At 34.3% G+C, this 18,131-nt stretch overlaps 3 protein-coding genes across 3 annotated transcripts; 2 read left to right on the forward strand and 1 right to left on the reverse strand.

The window, feature by feature from the left end:
- Positions 1-388: 388 nt before the first annotated feature.
- Positions 389-3,412, forward strand: LOC111781766 (short integuments 2, mitochondrial). Its single transcript, XM_023662460.1, has 7 exons — positions 389-688; positions 1,067-1,144; positions 1,592-1,733; positions 1,855-1,925; positions 1,997-2,093; positions 2,585-2,805; positions 2,948-3,412. The coding sequence occupies exons 1-7, from the start codon at positions 419-421 to the stop codon at positions 3,197-3,199; spliced, it is 1,131 nt and encodes a 376-aa protein (XP_023518228.1). The 5' UTR covers positions 389-418; the 3' UTR covers positions 3,200-3,412.
- A 139-nt stretch (positions 3,413-3,551) lies between these two features.
- On the reverse strand, positions 3,552-9,789 carry LOC111781767 (NADPH-dependent thioredoxin reductase 3-like). Its single transcript, XM_023662461.1, has 10 exons — positions 9,516-9,789; positions 8,132-8,333; positions 7,900-8,005; positions 7,296-7,561; positions 6,103-6,382; positions 5,334-5,441; positions 4,935-5,021; positions 4,691-4,795; positions 4,388-4,518; positions 3,552-3,896 (listed from the first exon to the last, which is right to left on the reverse strand). The coding sequence occupies exons 1-10, from the start codon at positions 9,739-9,741 to the stop codon at positions 3,836-3,838; spliced, it is 1,572 nt and encodes a 523-aa protein (XP_023518229.1). The 5' UTR covers positions 9,742-9,789; the 3' UTR covers positions 3,552-3,835.
- Positions 9,790-13,182: 3,393 nt separating this feature from the next.
- On the forward strand, positions 13,183-14,785 carry LOC111781061. The gene has a single exon (XM_023661467.1). It carries the CDS (start codon positions 13,274-13,276, stop codon positions 14,753-14,755), a length of 1,482 nt encoding a protein of 493 aa, XP_023517235.1. The 5' UTR covers positions 13,183-13,273; the 3' UTR covers positions 14,756-14,785.
- Positions 14,786-18,131: the final 3,346 nt, after the last annotated feature.

The following is an 18,131-nucleotide window of genomic DNA, read 5'->3' on the forward strand; positions in this document are numbered from 1 at the left end:
CCGAAACGAAAAAGCCCAATATATAAATACTTCCCAAGCCCAAAACCGAAACGCTCTGGCCCACGTAAAAAATGGCCCAATTTGTCTAGAAGTCCACATTTTCATTTTCGGGAGCTCAGTTTCTCTAATGGGCCGAAACGAAAAGCCCAATGTGTAAATAATGCCCGAAACGAAAAGCCCAATGTGTAAATATTGCCCAAGCCCAAAACCGAATCGCCCTGGGCCACGTAAAAAATGGCCGAATTGTCTATAAGCCCATATTTTCATTTTTGGGAGCCTAGTTTTTCTAATGGGCCAAAAGAAAAAAGCCCAATGTATAAATATTGTCCAGGCCCGAAACCGTAGTGCTCTCGGCCGAGTAAAAAATGGCCACCTTAAACCCTAAACCTCCGTCTTCGTTGTTGGAGAGAGAGAGAGAATGAAAGGGATCACTGGAGTGGTGAAGAAGGCTTTAGGAGAGATGGAATTCACTTCGGCCGGTGGAGCCATCAATTGGTTCCCCGGCCACATGGCCGCAGCTACGCGTGCCATTCGCGACAGAGTCAAGCTCGCGGATATGGTGATCGAGGTCAGAGACTCCCGAATTCCCCTGTCCTCGGCCAACCAAGACCTTCAGTCTCATCTCTCTTCTAAACGCCGCATCATTGCCCTCAACAAGAAGGATTTGGCTAACCCTAATATCATGCATGTATGACACCATTTCATGATTCTCATTTTTATCTGTTAAATTTGGAAGTATTAACTCTGAGTTCATAAATGGATTGACAACGGACAATGATTTTCATATTTGTATGGTGCCTTTTCATTTATCTTTTATCTCGTTGTTGGTCTACAATAGAACTGTTTTCTTCACTACTAAGATCAATTTCAAACGCTATTTGTTCTATAAAATGAGCTCACTGTATCTCTGTTGGTCCTTTCTTAGAATTTACGGTTTAAATGTTCGTGTGTATCAAATTTCTAAGAGTTAGTTATTTGTCATGTTCTTTTTAGTCATTCATCGATCATTTTTCGTCCATAGTTTTCACATGTTCGTGTTGTTTTCATTACGATTTTAATTGTGCAGAAATGGACGCACTTTTTTGAGTCATGCAATCAAGATTGCATTCCAATTAACGCTCACAGCAAGAGCTCTGTTCGGAAGGTATTTTTATTTTCTACAGTATTGCGTTATTATTAATTTTCAGCTTGCAATTAATCTTGTGGTTCCAGCTACTGATTTCCTGTGGTATAGTGATTTGCTGAAACTATGGTCATTTGCTGAAATTATTGGTGGTATATTGATTTTCGTTGATATTAATTTCCTGTGGTATATTGAGTTTGACGAGGTTCTAGTGGGTGGTGTTGAAGACTGTTCATGTACCATTTGTTTATACTAAATTCAGATTTTTTTCTTCATTTGTTATGTTCTAATTCAAATTCAAAACTGAATGCTGATGTAACTTTTGACATATACTGGCAAGTAACTTTATTTTTATTTGTTTTAGTGCATTTCAATAGCTAATTTGTTTGATTTAGTGTATTTCGATTGCTTATTTATTTGGTTTTTCTGATAAAAAGATGTCTGTACTTTTGTTAATTGATGAAAAAGCTTCTCGAGCTTGTGGAATTTAAACTAAAGGAAGCGATTTCAAGGGAACCTACTCTTCTTGTGATGGTCATTGGTGTTCCAAATGTTGGGAAGTCGGCTTTAATTAATTCAATCCATCAAATAGCTTCTGAACGCTTTCCTGGTAAGGCTGTTTCTTGGAACATTATGCCAATTTCTCTTTATTCAGAAGGGTACAAATATGGATGCGTTTGGTTTAGAGGCCTTGTTTTTTGGACTTCTGTGGTTTCAATACTTTTTCATAGTGCAGGAGAAAATGAAGCGAGCTAATGTTGGTCCCTTGCCTGGGGTTACTCAAGATATTGCTGGCTTCAAGGTAGTTTTGATCAACCACATGTCTTCATATAATGATGAGTTCTTAACCATTTGCGCTTCTTCGATATGCAGATTGCTCATCAACCTAGCATATATGTTCTAGATACTCCAGGTGTTTTAGTTCCAAGTATTAAAGATGTGGAGACGGGGCTGAAACTGGCACTTGCAGGTTGTATTTCAGTTTGTAAGAACTGTTTTTGATTTGTCAGAAGCTTTTTGTACAGCTATAGTGCACTGGGATATAATATACTAGAATGATGCAAGGATGTAGAATATTGATTGTGCAATTGAGCCTTCTTAATTACTGTAAATTTGAGTCTAGCCTTCTTAATTACTGTAAATTTGAGTCTAGAGAATTTGATGAACATGGAGTTCCCATCCCCTACCAACTGAGCCCATCTCGCAAGTATAGCGGATCACACCCCCAATTGAGTTTAATTCATTAGAAATTATATGACTTAGTGTAACAGCCCAAGCTGCTAGCAGATATTGTCCTATTTGGGCTTTCCCTTCGGAATGCTTCGTTCCCCTCTCCAACCTATGTTTGGATCTCACACTTAGTTTCCTCTTCATTTTAATATTTCGCGATGACATAGACACTGACAGTATTGCTGCATCCACTTGTAAAGCTAACGCTGTAATTTTTTCACTTGGAAGCAGGATCTGTGAAGGATTCCGTGGTGGGTGAGGAGCGTATTGCTCAATATCTACTGGCAGTGTTGAATACTCGGGGGACTCCCTTCCATTGGAAACAATTGAATAACAGAAGAATGGAGGGTATTCAATATGAATCAGAGGAAATGCACAGATTTAGTCTTAATGACCTCCGACCAAAAAGGAGGCCTCCTCTTCCAAATAAATCTGATGTGGTATACGTCGAGGTAAGGAAAGGATTTCTTATTTGACTCTTATTTGACTCTTAAGAGTGTTTATGGCTTTCTATGTTCATTCTTCTCCATGAAAGCGGTGTATAAATCTAGAAGGATAACTGTGTTCTTTTTTTTCTCTGATTCATTTGACCAGGATCTTGTTACACAAGTTCAACGTGCACTCTATGCAACGTTGTCTGGATTTGATGGCAATGTAGAAGATGAGAATGACTTAGAAAGTCTCATCGAACTGCAGTTTGAAGCATTGCAGAAAGCAATGAAGATAGCTCACAAGGCAGCGGAAGGTCGTCTGAAAGTGTCAAAGAAACTACTTACTCTATTCAGGGCGGGTAAGCTTGGTCCATTCATCCTTGACGATGTCCCTCTCATAACTAATCATCATTAAGTTTTTTCTTACGAAAATAATGTTCCTCGTCTTCAGTTGAAGTGGCTTTATCGTAGTGATATGATATTATTTTTAGGGTAAAATGTAAATTTCATTTTCAAATTTTGTAACGTAGGTTGTGTAAATTAAAACCATGATCTGCGCAGGGTTTTATATTTTCTCATTTTGACGATGGAAATTAGTGATACGAATTACTCTGCATAATTTACATTTTCCCCCTTCTTTCATTGGTTCAACCAAAGGATCTTCCTTTGAGTTAACAACAAGCTGGGATTCCATTAGTTTAATAAACAGCGTGCATTAAGAAAAAGATGTGTTTTATTTTCAGTTCTCACAGTAATCATCAATAGACTTAAAACAAGAATGAATTGGCTGATGTATTATTGAAGGAATCGAACCTTATTCATCCAGAAACTACAACCAAGGAATTTGACGACGAACAATAGGAACCAACTTTTTTTTTTTTTTTTTTTTTTCCTTTTTCTCAGCTCTGTATCTAAAATATACAGTATAAATATAAATATGAATGTTACAGAACATGAAAAAAATTTAAGCATTTTTCCACTTGGCTATATCTTATTAGAACAAATGAAACAAAATTGAAGGCAGAAGATCAAGGGCAATAGCTTCAACACCTCATTTGTTTGACTCGATAAATTCTCTATACTCGCTCTTCATTTTGACTCCAGATATATTCCTACATAAGAATCAATAAATAGAATATTGGTGAGAAATACATCTGAAAATTATCCATGCTGTTATTGAAAGAATAAAGAACCCTGTTTTCAAATAATTTAAGGCTTGTTTGATAATGATTTTTTTTTATAAATTACACATGCCTCTTCATAATTTTTGTAGGTTGCATTTGGGTCCTAAATTTTCAAGCTCAACAAATATACCATTGAATTTTGCATTTCTTGGTCCTTCAATCCAATTTCCGGCTAGGTGACATGACATTAGGAAAAAAAAAATTAAAAAAAAAAAAAAAAAAAAAAATTTTTAAACACTTCCAAGTTGAAAGGTAATTCCAAACCAGTCCTAAAATCTTGAAGGGACAACAAATATGATTTGATGTGAGAGTCAGAAACGATGATGAGAAAGGAAATGTAAATCCACATGTAAAGATCATATCATTCAGTGGGTTTATTCATGCATCAAATATGATCTAAAATAAGATGCAAAACATACCTGACCATCTCCTTATTCTTGAAGAACTGCACGCATGGAGTACCCATAATCCCAGCTGCTTCTGCTATTTCTTGGTCTTCCTCAATATCAATTTCGACAAAATGGACACTTTCATCAAATTCATCAATCACCTGGAAGATAACATTAATGAAGGCTAATAAGCATCAATGATTGGTCAACATCATCAGAAAAATAAAAAAGATAACATGGAGTTTATCATCAAGCATGTCAAAGCAGATAATTCATGCGGACTGGATGGATTGACCCTACACTCAATCCAACGAATAACTTCACATTTTCTACCTTGCTAAGAAGTGGCTTCAGAGTCCTACATGGACCACACGTTGGAGCCGTATATAGTACACATATAAGCCTGGGGCTTTCATGGTATAGTTTCCGAAGCGCATACTGTAGAAACAGAAATGTAAAAGATAGTAAAATCTGAGTGAATAACAAAAAATATTTTGAAAGCCACAACCGTAGAAGAATAAAAAATTATGTAAAACATTGTAACATAATTACCGAAACAGACGAGAAAAATACATACCTGGCCTTTATGCTTTGTAAGGGAGATATCAAAACCCTCCTGAACATCCCTGTCTATTGGTTCCTTCTTAACCTCTTCAGTTTGGGGCTGGAAAAGCAAATACAAGAATGATCATGTTAGCATCAATGAACTACTTGTGATAAGGCTGCTCCACAAAACAACTTCCCCAATATGCATACGCGACTTTGTCACTTGTTACTCAAAGCTATGGTTGAAAATTGTGAAAACATCTGACGTTGGACTTTAATCAATCAAAAACAAATAAAAGTGCAGAAGTCTCTATTAACACAATTCAGTAATTCTTGCACCCAAAAAAAATCAGTAATTGGAATCTGTGACATATGCCAACTGTCTGAGAAGAAACCAGTCAACCAACCAACTTCAACAGGGTTTTGATACCTGGTGGAACTCAATAAGTAGATTCTTGCTCGCAAGATAGCGCTCAACCGATAAAGCAGCAATGCATCCAGATCCAGCAGCTGTGATAGCTTGCCTCCATTCATGATCCTTAGAAATTAAGAAGAAACAAAACCAAAAGATGATATAGGTCATATCAATCTCATGGTTTTCCAAGAAAAAAGATGGATGGAAATTGTATAATAAATTTGACTAGGGAACCGTCACAGATTCACACCTTGTGGACATGCTCAAGTTGACAACATAGTTCTTCAAAAAAATGTTAATCCTATTTAGTTGATTTTCAAACATCAAAGGCCGACGCTCACCACAATACATTAAGATGAAAAGATCCTGAAACTAATATGTTCCAAGAGCACGCAGTCTACTACCTGGATAAGTTATGGGTTGCCCTGGAAACATTAGAAAAGTGGCCACGATCATTTTTTACCAAAATTCCATGTCATTATTAGTCATATCGATTTAATTGCATAAATGATCATTAAAAAAAAAAAAAAATCAATAGTTAATGAAAGCAAAAGTTATAAGTGGATCTCAAAACTGAAAAGAATAAATTCTATTTAATTAAAGGTTAAATCAATTATTAAACTTGTATAGTTTCTTTTAATTTATCAATGAATAGTTTCATTTCTAGATCAAACAAAAATTAAACTTTTACTTTGAAGACAATTCTGATGCAAACAAGAGTCAAACGAACCAGCTCTTGTAAGCTATAGCAATAATCAACAATGCACTTTCAGGAGGAAAATACCTGCACATCTCCAGCTGCAAATACACCTTCCAGAGAAGTTTTTGCAGTACCATCCTCCACCAACACATACCCAGAGCTATCAAGCTCAACCTGGCCTTTCAATAAATGGCTGTTTGGTGAATGACCTATTCCATAAAATAAACCCTTTGCCTCCAGCACAGACTCTTCCCCAGTATCATCCTTTCGAACTAAAATGCCAGTCATTTGCCCTTTTGTATTGCTAACAATGTCCACAGCCTCCGTGTTAAAGTGCAAGGTAACATTTGGGCAGTTGAACACTCTGAAACATTCGCGATAATCAACCTGTTAAACAAACATTCAAGGGGTTGAAAACTCACATACAAATTGTTTATTTGTAAACCTAGAGATAGCTGGGAGTCAACATAAAAGGCTGTATATACCAAGTGTAAGGCAAGACTGCTATAAGGTCAATATATAAGGAAAGATGGGCCTGAAAAACCATGAAATTATTGTTAACAACTGTGAAGAGCAATGAAAAGTTACGTTCCAAAGACACTCAAAAAGTCACCCAGCCCACGAGTTTTCAAGTCTTCCATTATCCTCCAAAGGCTCTACACTATTGCTATATTGAAGTTTTGATTTTCTTCTTGCTTATCCAATTCACTTGATAAGCCGTAGGACTTCCCATAACAACAAGTCACCTATTCTAAGGTACATGATATATTGTTTCCATACGCCCTTGATAATTTAAAATGTAAAATTGATCAAACCGAATTTATCAAAAAAATGAACATAAAGAAGTAATAAAAGACCCAGTCAATACAAACCAGTTGAGCAAATAACAAGACACATCATTGTCCTCCGAATAAGTTATCACGTTTCTTAATTTTTAAAGCAACCACAAATATTTATTATAAGGATATAACATTATACCGGATACATAAGCCTGTTAGGATAATTCAAATTTCAACGTAAGCAGCCAATACAATCTACAAGCATAAAGTAGAAATAAGGGGGCCCAGGTTCCCTGATAGCTTCCACATGAAAATTTTGGTTTTTCTTTCCCAGAATCACATTATTGCATTTCTAAACATATAAAATAAAAAACGAGCGAGCAAAGGTTGAAAGATAAGAATTCCTTACCCTAAAAGTACATAGTATTTATAAGATATCAAACCAACTACTATAAAATAAAAGTGACTCTTTGCAAAATATTGAACTGACTAACATACCTATCCTGCATTGCTTTAGAAGCCCTAAGTTGATCCTTACGTACAAGTAAATGAACATGACGAGCATATTTAGTCAGGTATAAGGCTTCCTCTGTTGCTGTATCACCTCCTCCTACAACAGCAAGAACTTGACCCTTAAACAAGGGTGATGCGCCATCACAAATTGCGCAAGCACTAATTCCCCTACTCCAAAATTCATCTTCACGAGGTAACCTAAGTCGCTTTGCTGTTGCTCCTGTCGCATATATTACGCTATGGCACTTGACCTGAAATTTATAAGGAGAAAAGGCCAAAGAAAATTAGAAAGAAAAGAAGCGCCATGTACTTTTTAAACACCAAGACGGATGAATTGAATACCTTATAGGCATAAATACAAAATAATTAACGAAATGAATTGAAACAAGGAAAAATCTAAAGTCCAAATTATTCTTCAATTCTTAGATAAGTGATAACAAAAATAAAATATTAGGGAAAAGTAGTAGTACACAGATTTTTTTTTTTTTTTTTTTTTTTTTTNTGATACTAGATGAACATAAAGGTTCTTAAAGAGGAAGTCAAGAATTCATAGTTTCTCCATACATTTTGATAGAAAATAATTCATCACCTTGCGTTCACTACTTTGCACAGTAAAAGGTCTATTGTTTAAATCAATAGACTCCACGTCTTCTTGAAATAATTCAGCTCCCCACCGTTCCGCCTGCTTCCGCATCCTATCCAATTATAATATGAAGATTACAACCGAAACAATCTGCCCATCGATCCCTAACCAATGTCTCTTCCGTTGTGATAGAAAGCAAGAAAAACCAAAGAATTTCCCATACTTTATATTACTTTACCTATCCATCAGATCTGGACCAGTAATTCCATCAGGAAACCCAGGAAAATTTTCCACTTCTGTGGTAGTCATTAACTGTCCTCCCGGAACACCACCTGCTTGAAAACCCTCGAACACTACAGGCTTTAAATTTGCCCGAGCCGCATATATGGCTGCAGTAAATCCAGCAGGACCAGAACCTATAATTACTAGATTCTCGACTCCTGTTATAAAGAACACATGATCACTCTCATGATCTTATGCCAAGTACACCTCAAAATTCCAACTTCATACACACACATACAACAAACTTCATATCTAACATTTCCAATTAGAAACCGATTCTTTTCTATCTATTGAAGTAATAATCTCATGTAAAATGAATGAAGAAAAACCTTGCAACCAATACAATTTCAACCCAAAAAGTATATATAATTGCAATATCATATGATGGTTATTAAGTTTATATGCCAACAAAACAAATTATAACCACGATGTCTACGCTACAACTACGGCGAGGAAAGCTAAACCAAATGTTGGGATGAATAAAATAATATTGATATCAGTGAGTGTCAGAACCAGTTCGTGAGCACCTCTACTACAGACGCTAGGATGAATAAAATAATGGGCACTACTATGTCTGAAACAATTACTTGTTTCGGCTGGAAAGAACTTATCCAACTACTCAACAACAAAGTTACATACATCAGCCTACATATTTTCCTACAAACATGAGGATATATTGATCACTGAGGTGCAAAGGGAGAAATGTCTATTATCAGTTTGAAACCATGTCAAGAAAGACCAATGAGTCCACTTAAACAAAAAAAAAACATGCGCACTGATTATATATTCAAACATCAGGAAACTAGGAAATGTAAGTGTAGTAGAGTCACGTGGAAAATCGAAAAGTTATACATCAAAATTCGAGTAATAAAAGAACCTCTAACTTTAACTAATTTCTCTTCAAAATGATAGAAAATTTAGACAGATATTACAAGAATACAGTACTCGCAGAACATCCAAAAGATGAAATCACGCACTTACAAACACAGCCACGAGCAGAAATAAATAAATTGAGTGCCAGATGTTTCACAGGAAAGACCAATTATTAGGCTAATAAAAATATGCGCATTGATTATATATCCAAACATCAGGAAAGTAGAAAATCAAGTCACGCAGAAAAAGGAAACCACGGATTCCACATTGAAACACACAAAATCAAACTCAATAAATTAAATGCTTCCTATATCAATTCTCCTAAAAAAGGCGAAAAATCCAGATAAGCGTCACAGAGCTTTCCCGCGCCAAACGCATCCAATCCAAAGGACGAAAACACGCACTTACAAACACAGAACAAAAAATAACAAAATACATTAGCGGAGAAAAACAAAAATGGAAGTAACCTGGAGAAGGAGAGATGTCGTCATCGGAGGAGGCGCGAAGGCGAAGAAGAAGACGGCGAGGAGGAGTGCGAGAGGAGCGGAAAGCGAGGGAGCAGCGGCGGGAGGGGGAAGGAGAGAGGAGGAGGAGGAGGCGATGAGGCGGAAGGGCATTGGAGAGGGCGGGCATGGCGGAGAAATGGTGGGAGGAAACGGAGGAGCCGATTCCTATCTTGAGAGAGGCAGCCATTTGAGTTTGAGACCATACAAACCAGACACTCAAGAGTTAAAAGCGATACGGCCTACGGGAAAGCCGAAGAGAGCTTTCTCTTCAGCCTCCTATGTTTTTTTTCGTTGGAGAGTGTGACACACGCGCCCTACGTTTTATCCGAAACTTCCTCCCATAATTTACAATAAATTAGTATCAAAATTTAGGCTAAATTATTTATTAAAAAAAAACAATATTAAAATTTTATTAATCCCCTTATTAACTCTATTTAAAAAATACTCATAAAATTTTAAAAGTAGCATTAATAAAAAATCTATTTAAAAAATACTCATAAAAACAATATTATGTGTATATCAAGGATTGTCTGTCTATTGATATCTCATAGAATATCTATCTACTTTTTAATATTAATTTTATTGACATCAATAGATAATTAATAAAAATAATTAAATAGATAATAACAATAATTTTAATCTAAACTAACGTCACTAATTGTTTGATCTCTAATATAATAGGGTCAATTATACAAATTAATTTAAATTAACAACATTTATTCAATTAAATAAAAAAATAAGATGTGAAAAGAGGAAGGCATGAAAAAACCCGAATTTATTCCCTTTCTTCGCGAGTATACACAAAAGCATGGGAATGACTCGTTCTCATCCTCGAATTTTCAAACGAGAAATTATGAATAATTAAATATTTTCTCACACCTTTGTTTCTGTCTTCATGCACTCAACTAAATCCAAACAATCCTTGATATACACATAATCTTCTGCTTATCTAGCCAATATGGAACTTCAATGACATTTCCATCAAGTTTTCTCTCAAATAAAGTATGTCATCGAGCTCCCTCTCTATAGTCTTCTTCTTTGGAACATATCTATAGAGGAAAGGAAAGTCATTAATTGTGACTACCTTCTACCGGCTTTCATGGCTAGAGTTTGTTGTCAAAATCTATATGAGCATTTGTGAGATCCCACGTTGGTTGGAGAAGGAAACAAATCATTTCTTACAATGGTATGAAAATATTTCTCTAATAGACATGTTTTAAAACCGTGAGGCTAACAACGATACGTAGCGGGCTAAAGTTGTCAAAATTCATGTTCGACATCATTATCGAGTATTCAGTCAGTCCATGGGTTAAAATGTAGGTGTAAATACTTTTCAATATGTGAGCTGAATTTGGAGATTTCAAGCTACACGAGCAAAATAGGAGTATTCGAGGGCTTATATGATGATTTTGAAGATTAAAGAAACATATTTTGAAGGCTAACCATTGAAACGTACCTAAAGTGTTTAAATGCGAATGCTGCATCTAGAGATGTTCATTAACTTGGTCGGCCTAGTCTCGAATAGGGAGGAGATTCTCCGTTTAGATAAAGAATTGAAAACATTTTTTTTCTATTAGATAAATGGGATTGGAGACGAGATTGTTAGATTATATATCTCATATGCTGTGGTAATTAATTCGTGTAATTCGACAATTAGCCACCAAACACATTAGGTAATTATGTTGTGTTAATTATGTCGTCTCCGTCATTGTCCACCTCCTGCTGTTTCTTAGTTGGCGGCGAATCCAGTGGTGAGTAAAGTTTCTCCGGTTTCTTTTCCGGCAGCGAGTCCAGTAGTCAGTGTAGTTTCTCCGGGTTCTTCCCGGCCGTCTCCGCCGCCTTTCCGATGCTTCTCCGGTGGTTACTCTTATCGGGGCTACACCAGAACAATTCCGGCAAACCTTATCGTAGAAGGGACTCCGGTGGAGACACTGTCGATATTTCCATCGAGTAGTAGCCCACCGACGATGACTCCGGCAAGTGTAGCCGGCGGAGCGGCAGGGAAGTACAAGATCGGGCCGGAGGTTATTTTGAATGGGCTCTTGCCCGCCTGGGCCTTTTGAAATTGGTCCAAATGTTAGCTAAAATGATTGAAAATTCGACCCAAAAAATTTCAAATCAATCACGACCCAAAAAAGTATGGTTTTCTTTTTATTCAATATCATAAATATAATGGTTTGGGATATTGGAGGAGTGAGTCCACGTTCGCTAATTTAGAGAATGATTTTTATAAGTAAGGAATACTATCTCCATTGGTATAAGGCCTTTTGAGAGGCCCAAAATAAAGTCACTAGAACTTATGCTCAAAGTGGTCAATATCATACTATTATGCTTGAGGTATATAAAATTATATTATAGCAGGTCATTTAACGGGTCGATTTGTTTTATTGATTTTTGATATAGAAAGAGAGATATACTTTTACTAATAATAATTAACATATACTTTTTACTTTTATAATGATAATATTTCTTGGGGAACTAAGAGGATGCAAACAAGAAGACCTACCAATTCAATCAATCATGTGTCATTTGGTAGTAAAGGAAAAGATAATGAATCTCTTCATGGAACCATTGAATCATCATAAAAAACCAATTGAATCAAACATTGTGGTAAGTTAGAATCCGTTCAATGTTCAAATGATTTGAAAATTCGATAATTTAGATTATCCAATTCAATCCTGTCTTTAAGACTATTATGATGATTGAAAATAGATCCTTATAATAGATATTAGTGATGAATCAGTCAGAGGCTTGAGAGGCGGTGGTTTACCCTATGACAGATGTCAGCAGTTCGAGTCCGCTTATCTATAACTCGTGAACTTAGTCGATACAAAGCTATATGATAACACTCCATTTTTCTGATTAGGTAGTTCGATCTTGATGAGATCCTTTCATTTAGCAGCATCTTAGGCGTTGTTACTTGTAAATGTTTGATATTTAAATTTTATGAAATTTTAATTATTAATATAATAAGTAGATAAATATTATTTTTTTTAAATCATCGGCTACATTTTAATTACGAACCGAGTTGATTTAGAGTTTAAACAAAAAGTAACTTAAAGTTATTAAAAATGTGGACTAAATTAATAAAGTAACCTACTCTTTTAATTTTAATGACACGTTAAGCATTAAAGAACTAAGACTAAATTTATAAAAAAAAAAATTAGCAACCAAATTCATTAAAAAAAAAACAGAATCTAAAATTAGCTAAATTTTAAAAGCATTAATTAATTATATTATAAATGGTTAAATCAGTAAAAATGCTTTTAAATTTTATGTTTTATTTTAAAAATATAATTAAAATGTAAAAAATTTGAATGGTATTTGAAAAATTTTAAGGTGGTTTTGGAATAAAATATAAAATTTATATAAAGTAGCATAAGAATAAAGAAAATTAATAGGAAATAAATACAATTATTTATTAATAAAAAAATAGAAACTTCCGTGGGGAATCAAAACTCAAAGCTGAAGTTATTTACTCTCTCTCCTCCACGTTTTATAATCAAATTTGTTTTTATTATTTTAAAAAGTTAAATAATCAAAAAAAGAAAAAGGAAAAATAATTTAAAAATAATAATTAAAAAAAAATTGAAAGCGACAATAAATGGAAAAATGGAGCAGCATTCCACGAGAGACAGTCACTCTCTTGTGGAATAAATTAATAATTAAATCCTTACATTAAAAATCCCCAAAATTCCGATTCCAAATCCGCCATTGAAATGGGCCTCTTGCTCACCGGAAAATCCAAATCCACCGCCGTCGAGAATTGGGGAATGGGCCTTTTTCTCGTCTTCTTCTCTGAAGATTCCCCCTCCGCCATTGCCGACCACAATAAGCTCTTTCCATCTTCTTCTTCTTCTTCTTCTTCTTCAGGTCGTCGGAGTAATTACAATCTTCTCTCTAAAGCTCAGTCCACCATTTCCGTCTGTGCTCTGCTCGTCTTTGTTTCTCTTCTTCTCTTCACTCTCTCCACTTTCGAACCCGCCATTAAAATGAACCTCACACCTCCACGAAGGCTCCTCTCCCGGAAATCCACGCCGATTGAAATCCGTACGCCGTCGGTGAATTGCTGGAATTGGTTTCGCAAAATGTGGAAGCAGAAACCGGCCGTGGTGAATACGATGACCGGTTCTATGGCGGCGCTGCAACGTATGGGGACTCTGTATTTGCGAGGTACTCGCGCCATGGCGGACCTCACGGTTGTTCATGTACCGGAAGACGTCAGAGAAGACGACTTCCGCCTCTTTCTCCGACTGTTCCATCGGTCCGGTGTTACCGCTAAATCCGACTCCGTCTTCATCTTCGCCTCACTGGCGTTCTCGGAGAAATTCGGTCCGATTATTCGAGAGGAAAACGAATCGTTTCTGAAACTCCTTCACCGATCCAGGAATTCGAATATCACGGCGAGCCGGAGCGCGGTGGCGGGATTTGATGTGAATCAGTTTGTTAAGATCAAAGAGAAGAAAGAACCGGAGGAGCCGATTTGGGGAAAGAAAAGGAAACGGTTCACTAACGATTCTGGCGGCGGCGAGGACGAGTTGAAGCGGTTGAGTTACGGCTCGGTGGTGAGTTTCGACGCGGCGGAGATTGATCCAGAGAATTCGCTTTCCGGCTTCTCAGATCGCATTACAATGAGTCTACGGCGGTGGGCGTGTTATCCGATGCTACTTGGACGAGTCCGCCGGAATTTCAAGCATGTAATGCTCGTCGACGCCAAAAGCTCGGTTCTAATCGGCGATCCACTCGGCCGAATAAGGAACAAAGGAACCGAGTCGGTGATTCTTTTCACAAACAAACACACAAAAAAGAACTCAGAAAAATCGCACAATCTGGTGAATCCGGCCGTCGTGATCGGTGGAGCACGGGGAGTCCGGCGGCTGTCAAACGCTATGGTTGTGGAAATCGCCAGAGCTCTGATGCAGCACAAGAAAAACTCGGTGTCCGACTCGGCAGTACTGAGTCACCTCGTTAACAGTGAATTTTTGTTGAAGAATGTGAAGGTGATCATGGCGACTGAGTCGATTCCCGATGCGAGTTCGCTCGCCGGAGTTGACTCAGGCTCCGTCGGTTCGTTGTCGGTGCCGGAGAAGACGACAATTTTACAGAGGAGTAATCATGGTAATTTACGTGAAATTAATTCTGTTATTTTGAAGAAAATATGTTCGTCGGAAATTGATTCGTCTGTGTATAGCGATTGCTAGCAAATCAAATTCGAAAGCAAAAAAAAAAAAGAAAAAAAAAAAAAAAAAAAAAAAAAGAAAGTACAATTTAAAATGAGTGAGCTATAAAATTTTCTTTTTTTTCTTTTTATATATAAATTTTGTTCTTCTTGTAAATACTTTACATATTAGAATAAATATTATATTTTTTTCATTCTATATCATATCTAAAATTTAATTATTAAACATTAATTTCAATATTTTAAAATTTTATACCTATCTTATAACTTTAAATTATACAAAATTAATTAATTAATTTTTATTTATTAACTTCTCTTCTAGAACAAATTGTGACCATAGCTATAATTATTACCAATAAATACTCGTTTACAAATGGTTCATATTTACAATTATGTTAAAATTTTATTTTTATCTTGTAATTATATTTTTTTAAGTGTAATTGATTCTTTAATAAATAATTTATTTATGATTCAACGATAAATAATTTATTTATGATTCAACGATAAATAATTTATTTATGATTTAACCTAAATTAAGTGAATCCTAGTAGGAGGGTAGAACCTTTCCCGACTTTATAAATTCTATGATGAACTCTTACACCTTTCTATGATGAACTCTTACACCTCGGACTTTGTGATTCAATAAAATAATAGAAATGGTTAATAATTATTTGAATTAAATAATTAGTTAGGATAATTTAGGTCATAAATTCATATAAAAATTTACCATATTTGATAATTAGTGGTTAACTTTCTTACTAAATATGGTAACAATAATGAAAATTACCATGGTTGGCATATCGTGATTAACTTTCCTATTAAATTAAATGTTGTAATAATATTGAAATTTACCATGTTATGACAAATACCAATAACCATATAAAAATATAGCTTTTTAAATTTAAAATAAGGTTATTTTAATTTTAAAATGAGGCCAGAGTTAAAAGATTTCATATCATTTTGAGAACCCATTAATCTCGACTATCAAATCGGCCTAACCAACCTAAAATTTTGGATTGGTTAAATTTTTTTTTAATGAGAGTAGAATAATATTTTATTAGGTGGCATCTTTAATTATTTAAAAAATTAAGAAAAAAAAGAAAAGAAGAAAAGAAAAAGTGATTTGTTTTGAAGAGGGAATGTGAGGAAACCCATGTGGTTGCTTCCTCCTCTCCCATCTTCTCTTCTTTTTTAGTCAACCTTTTGTCTTAAATTATATATATATATATATACACGACGGATTAAGGTGGTCTATTTTCTCTGTACACCGGAAGTTAACTTACTTTAAATTTGTTTTGGCACCACCATTTCACAATATACATTGTCCGAGAAACCTAATATTCTAATTACCGTTTTATCTTATTGAAATGAACATTATGAAAGTTGAAGCTATTTTAACAGTTTTGTTAAAGTCTCCTTGCTCGACCTTACTTAATATCTCTAACTTGGACGTTACTCGAATATTTTATTTTCTATATTGTTCCAAAATTTGGAGTAGATATTAGAAAAAATAACACATAAACAATTACATTACGTTAAAAAAGGAATAACTTACTTCGTTTATCGTGTATCTTTGGAGAGCTCACATAAACAAATGAATAGAAAAAATAGCTTTTTTCACATCACATGTGATTTTAATGGTAGATTGAAGCTCAAGTAAACATTAAAATTTTAAAATTAAATTAATAAAAATATTCATAAATTTTGTATTTTATTTATAAAAGAATCTCGATTTTGATTAATACTTTTAAATTTATTTAAAAATTTAAATTGTCTTTCATTAAATCATTTTTTTTAAAATTTATTTTTACTAAAGAATTGAGACAAAAATAAATAAATTAAAACATAATTAACTCATAAACTATTAACACAAATCTAAGTCTGGTAATCTCATTCCTTTTACTTTTCACACAAAAAAAAAAAAATAATAATAAATAATTATTACAATTAAAAAAGGGTGAAAAAAGGAAAATAGTGAGTGAATTTAAAAAAGTAAAAAGTAAAAAAGGAGGGGGTTAAATGATGAATTAAAAATGAAATTCACTTCTTTTTACAGCGGAAAAGAAGAAAGGCCTTGCCAGCTATGTTTTTACTCTGCCCAACCAAATAAATTATAAAAAACTAAAAAAAAAAGTAATTAAAAAATTAAAAGAAATAAAAAAAAAAGTCATAAATTATAATAAATAACCATCGACTCGTAGTACAAAAACCGTGTCTGAATGCATCAGAATGGCTTAATGAAAGCTTTTATTTACTTTCAGCCATTCAAGGCTTCCTGCTTTCGCTTATTAATAACCCATTAATTTCTTTTAATCAAAAAGTACCATATTCCATTTACTTTTTATAAATTATATAAAATAAATTAATTAATTTAGTTTATTAGAGAAATCTATATCACCCGATAATTCGACTCACTCGAACTATCTAACCCAACTGAATTGGGTTAGAATTTTTCGATTTGGGTTTAATTGAATTTTAGAAAAATCGAAAATTCAATTCCATTTGTAAGTTTGACATTTTTTTTCATCCAATCGACCAAACTGAGAATAAGGTTACAATTCATCCTTACTCTTTAAAACATTAAGAATATTTAACGTTGTTTGGTCGGGTCAAAGATATATATTTAAAAAAATATATTTCTTTTAAATAATTTTTTAATTTTTCAAATTTCATAAGAAAAAATATAATATAATATTTAACTTAATCAACTTAAAAAAAAAATCAATATTTTAATTATAAGGGTAAAAGATTAAATTTGAATTAAATAAAAAATTTATTAAAGTATTAAAATAAATGAGTAAAAAAAAAGTGTATGTAGATGGGACAAGTGGTTAGGTGAATGCAATGAAGTCAAATAAATGACCATGTCATGATGTCACGTACATGAATTTGTACCATGTTTTAAATATGAAATAATATAGTTGGCAACAACTTTACCTATGATAAAATTTTATTTTATTTTCTATATATTTAATGATCACCAACACGAGCTTAGTTTCACAACTATATTAAGAAGAGAGTAGGTTGTGACTCTCACATAGAAAGACAAAGCAACAGTCCTTACGTGACACCCATTCATCCACGTGAGGGCCAAACAAGCAAGTGTCATGAGTGATCGAGGAGGATGGTGAATAATTCAATGTAAAATGTGCATTGAGGCCAAGATTAATGAATATGTTGCATTATTGGAGATATTACGCTTTTCATTATGGTTTACCATATGTATCATATTTGACCATTGATCATAGGCTAATATCGTGTATTCATTTATTACTCTCCCCATTTCGTTTGTAATCCATTTGATTATGTAAATAATTTTAGACAGAGAACTTTCACCATCGTTTATGTGTAGTTGTTTTAGCAAATATTCTCATCCTATAAGAGCCGATTCGATTTAG

Source organism: Cucurbita pepo, chromosome LG19 (genome assembly GCF_002806865.2).
Source record: "Cucurbita pepo subsp. pepo cultivar mu-cu-16 chromosome LG19, ASM280686v2, whole genome shotgun sequence".
NCBI lineage: Eukaryota > Viridiplantae > Streptophyta > Magnoliopsida > Cucurbitales > Cucurbitaceae > Cucurbita > Cucurbita pepo.

Bases quoted from the DNA above. Each gene is read 5' to 3' on its own strand.
- LOC111781766 (XM_023662460.1), top strand. From the start codon at position 419: ATGAAAGGGATCACTGGAGTGGTGAAGAAGGCTTTAGGAGAGATGGAA. The intron at 1,926-1,996 runs GTAGTTTTGATC...TTCGATATGCAG, and splicing joins AAGATATTGCTGGCTTCAAG to ATTGCTCATCAACCTAGCAT. The intron at 2,094-2,584 runs GTTGTATTTCAG...ACTTGGAAGCAG, and splicing joins GCTGAAACTGGCACTTGCAG to GATCTGTGAAGGATTCCGTG.
- LOC111781767 (XM_023662461.1), bottom strand. From the start codon at position 9,741: ATGGCTGCCTCTCTCAAGATAGGAATCGGCTCCTCCGTTTCCTCCCAC. The intron at 8,334-9,515 runs GTTACTTCCATT...TCTTTATAACAG, and splicing joins CGACATCTCTCCTTCTCCAG to GAGTCGAGAATCTAGTAATT. The intron at 4,796-4,934 runs GTATGTATTTTT...CTGTTTCTACAG, and splicing joins TTACAAAGCATAAAGGCCAG to TATGCGCTTCGGAAACTATA.
- LOC111781061 (XM_023661467.1), top strand. From the start codon at position 13,274: ATGGGCCTCTTGCTCACCGGAAAATCCAAATCCACCGCCGTCGAGAAT.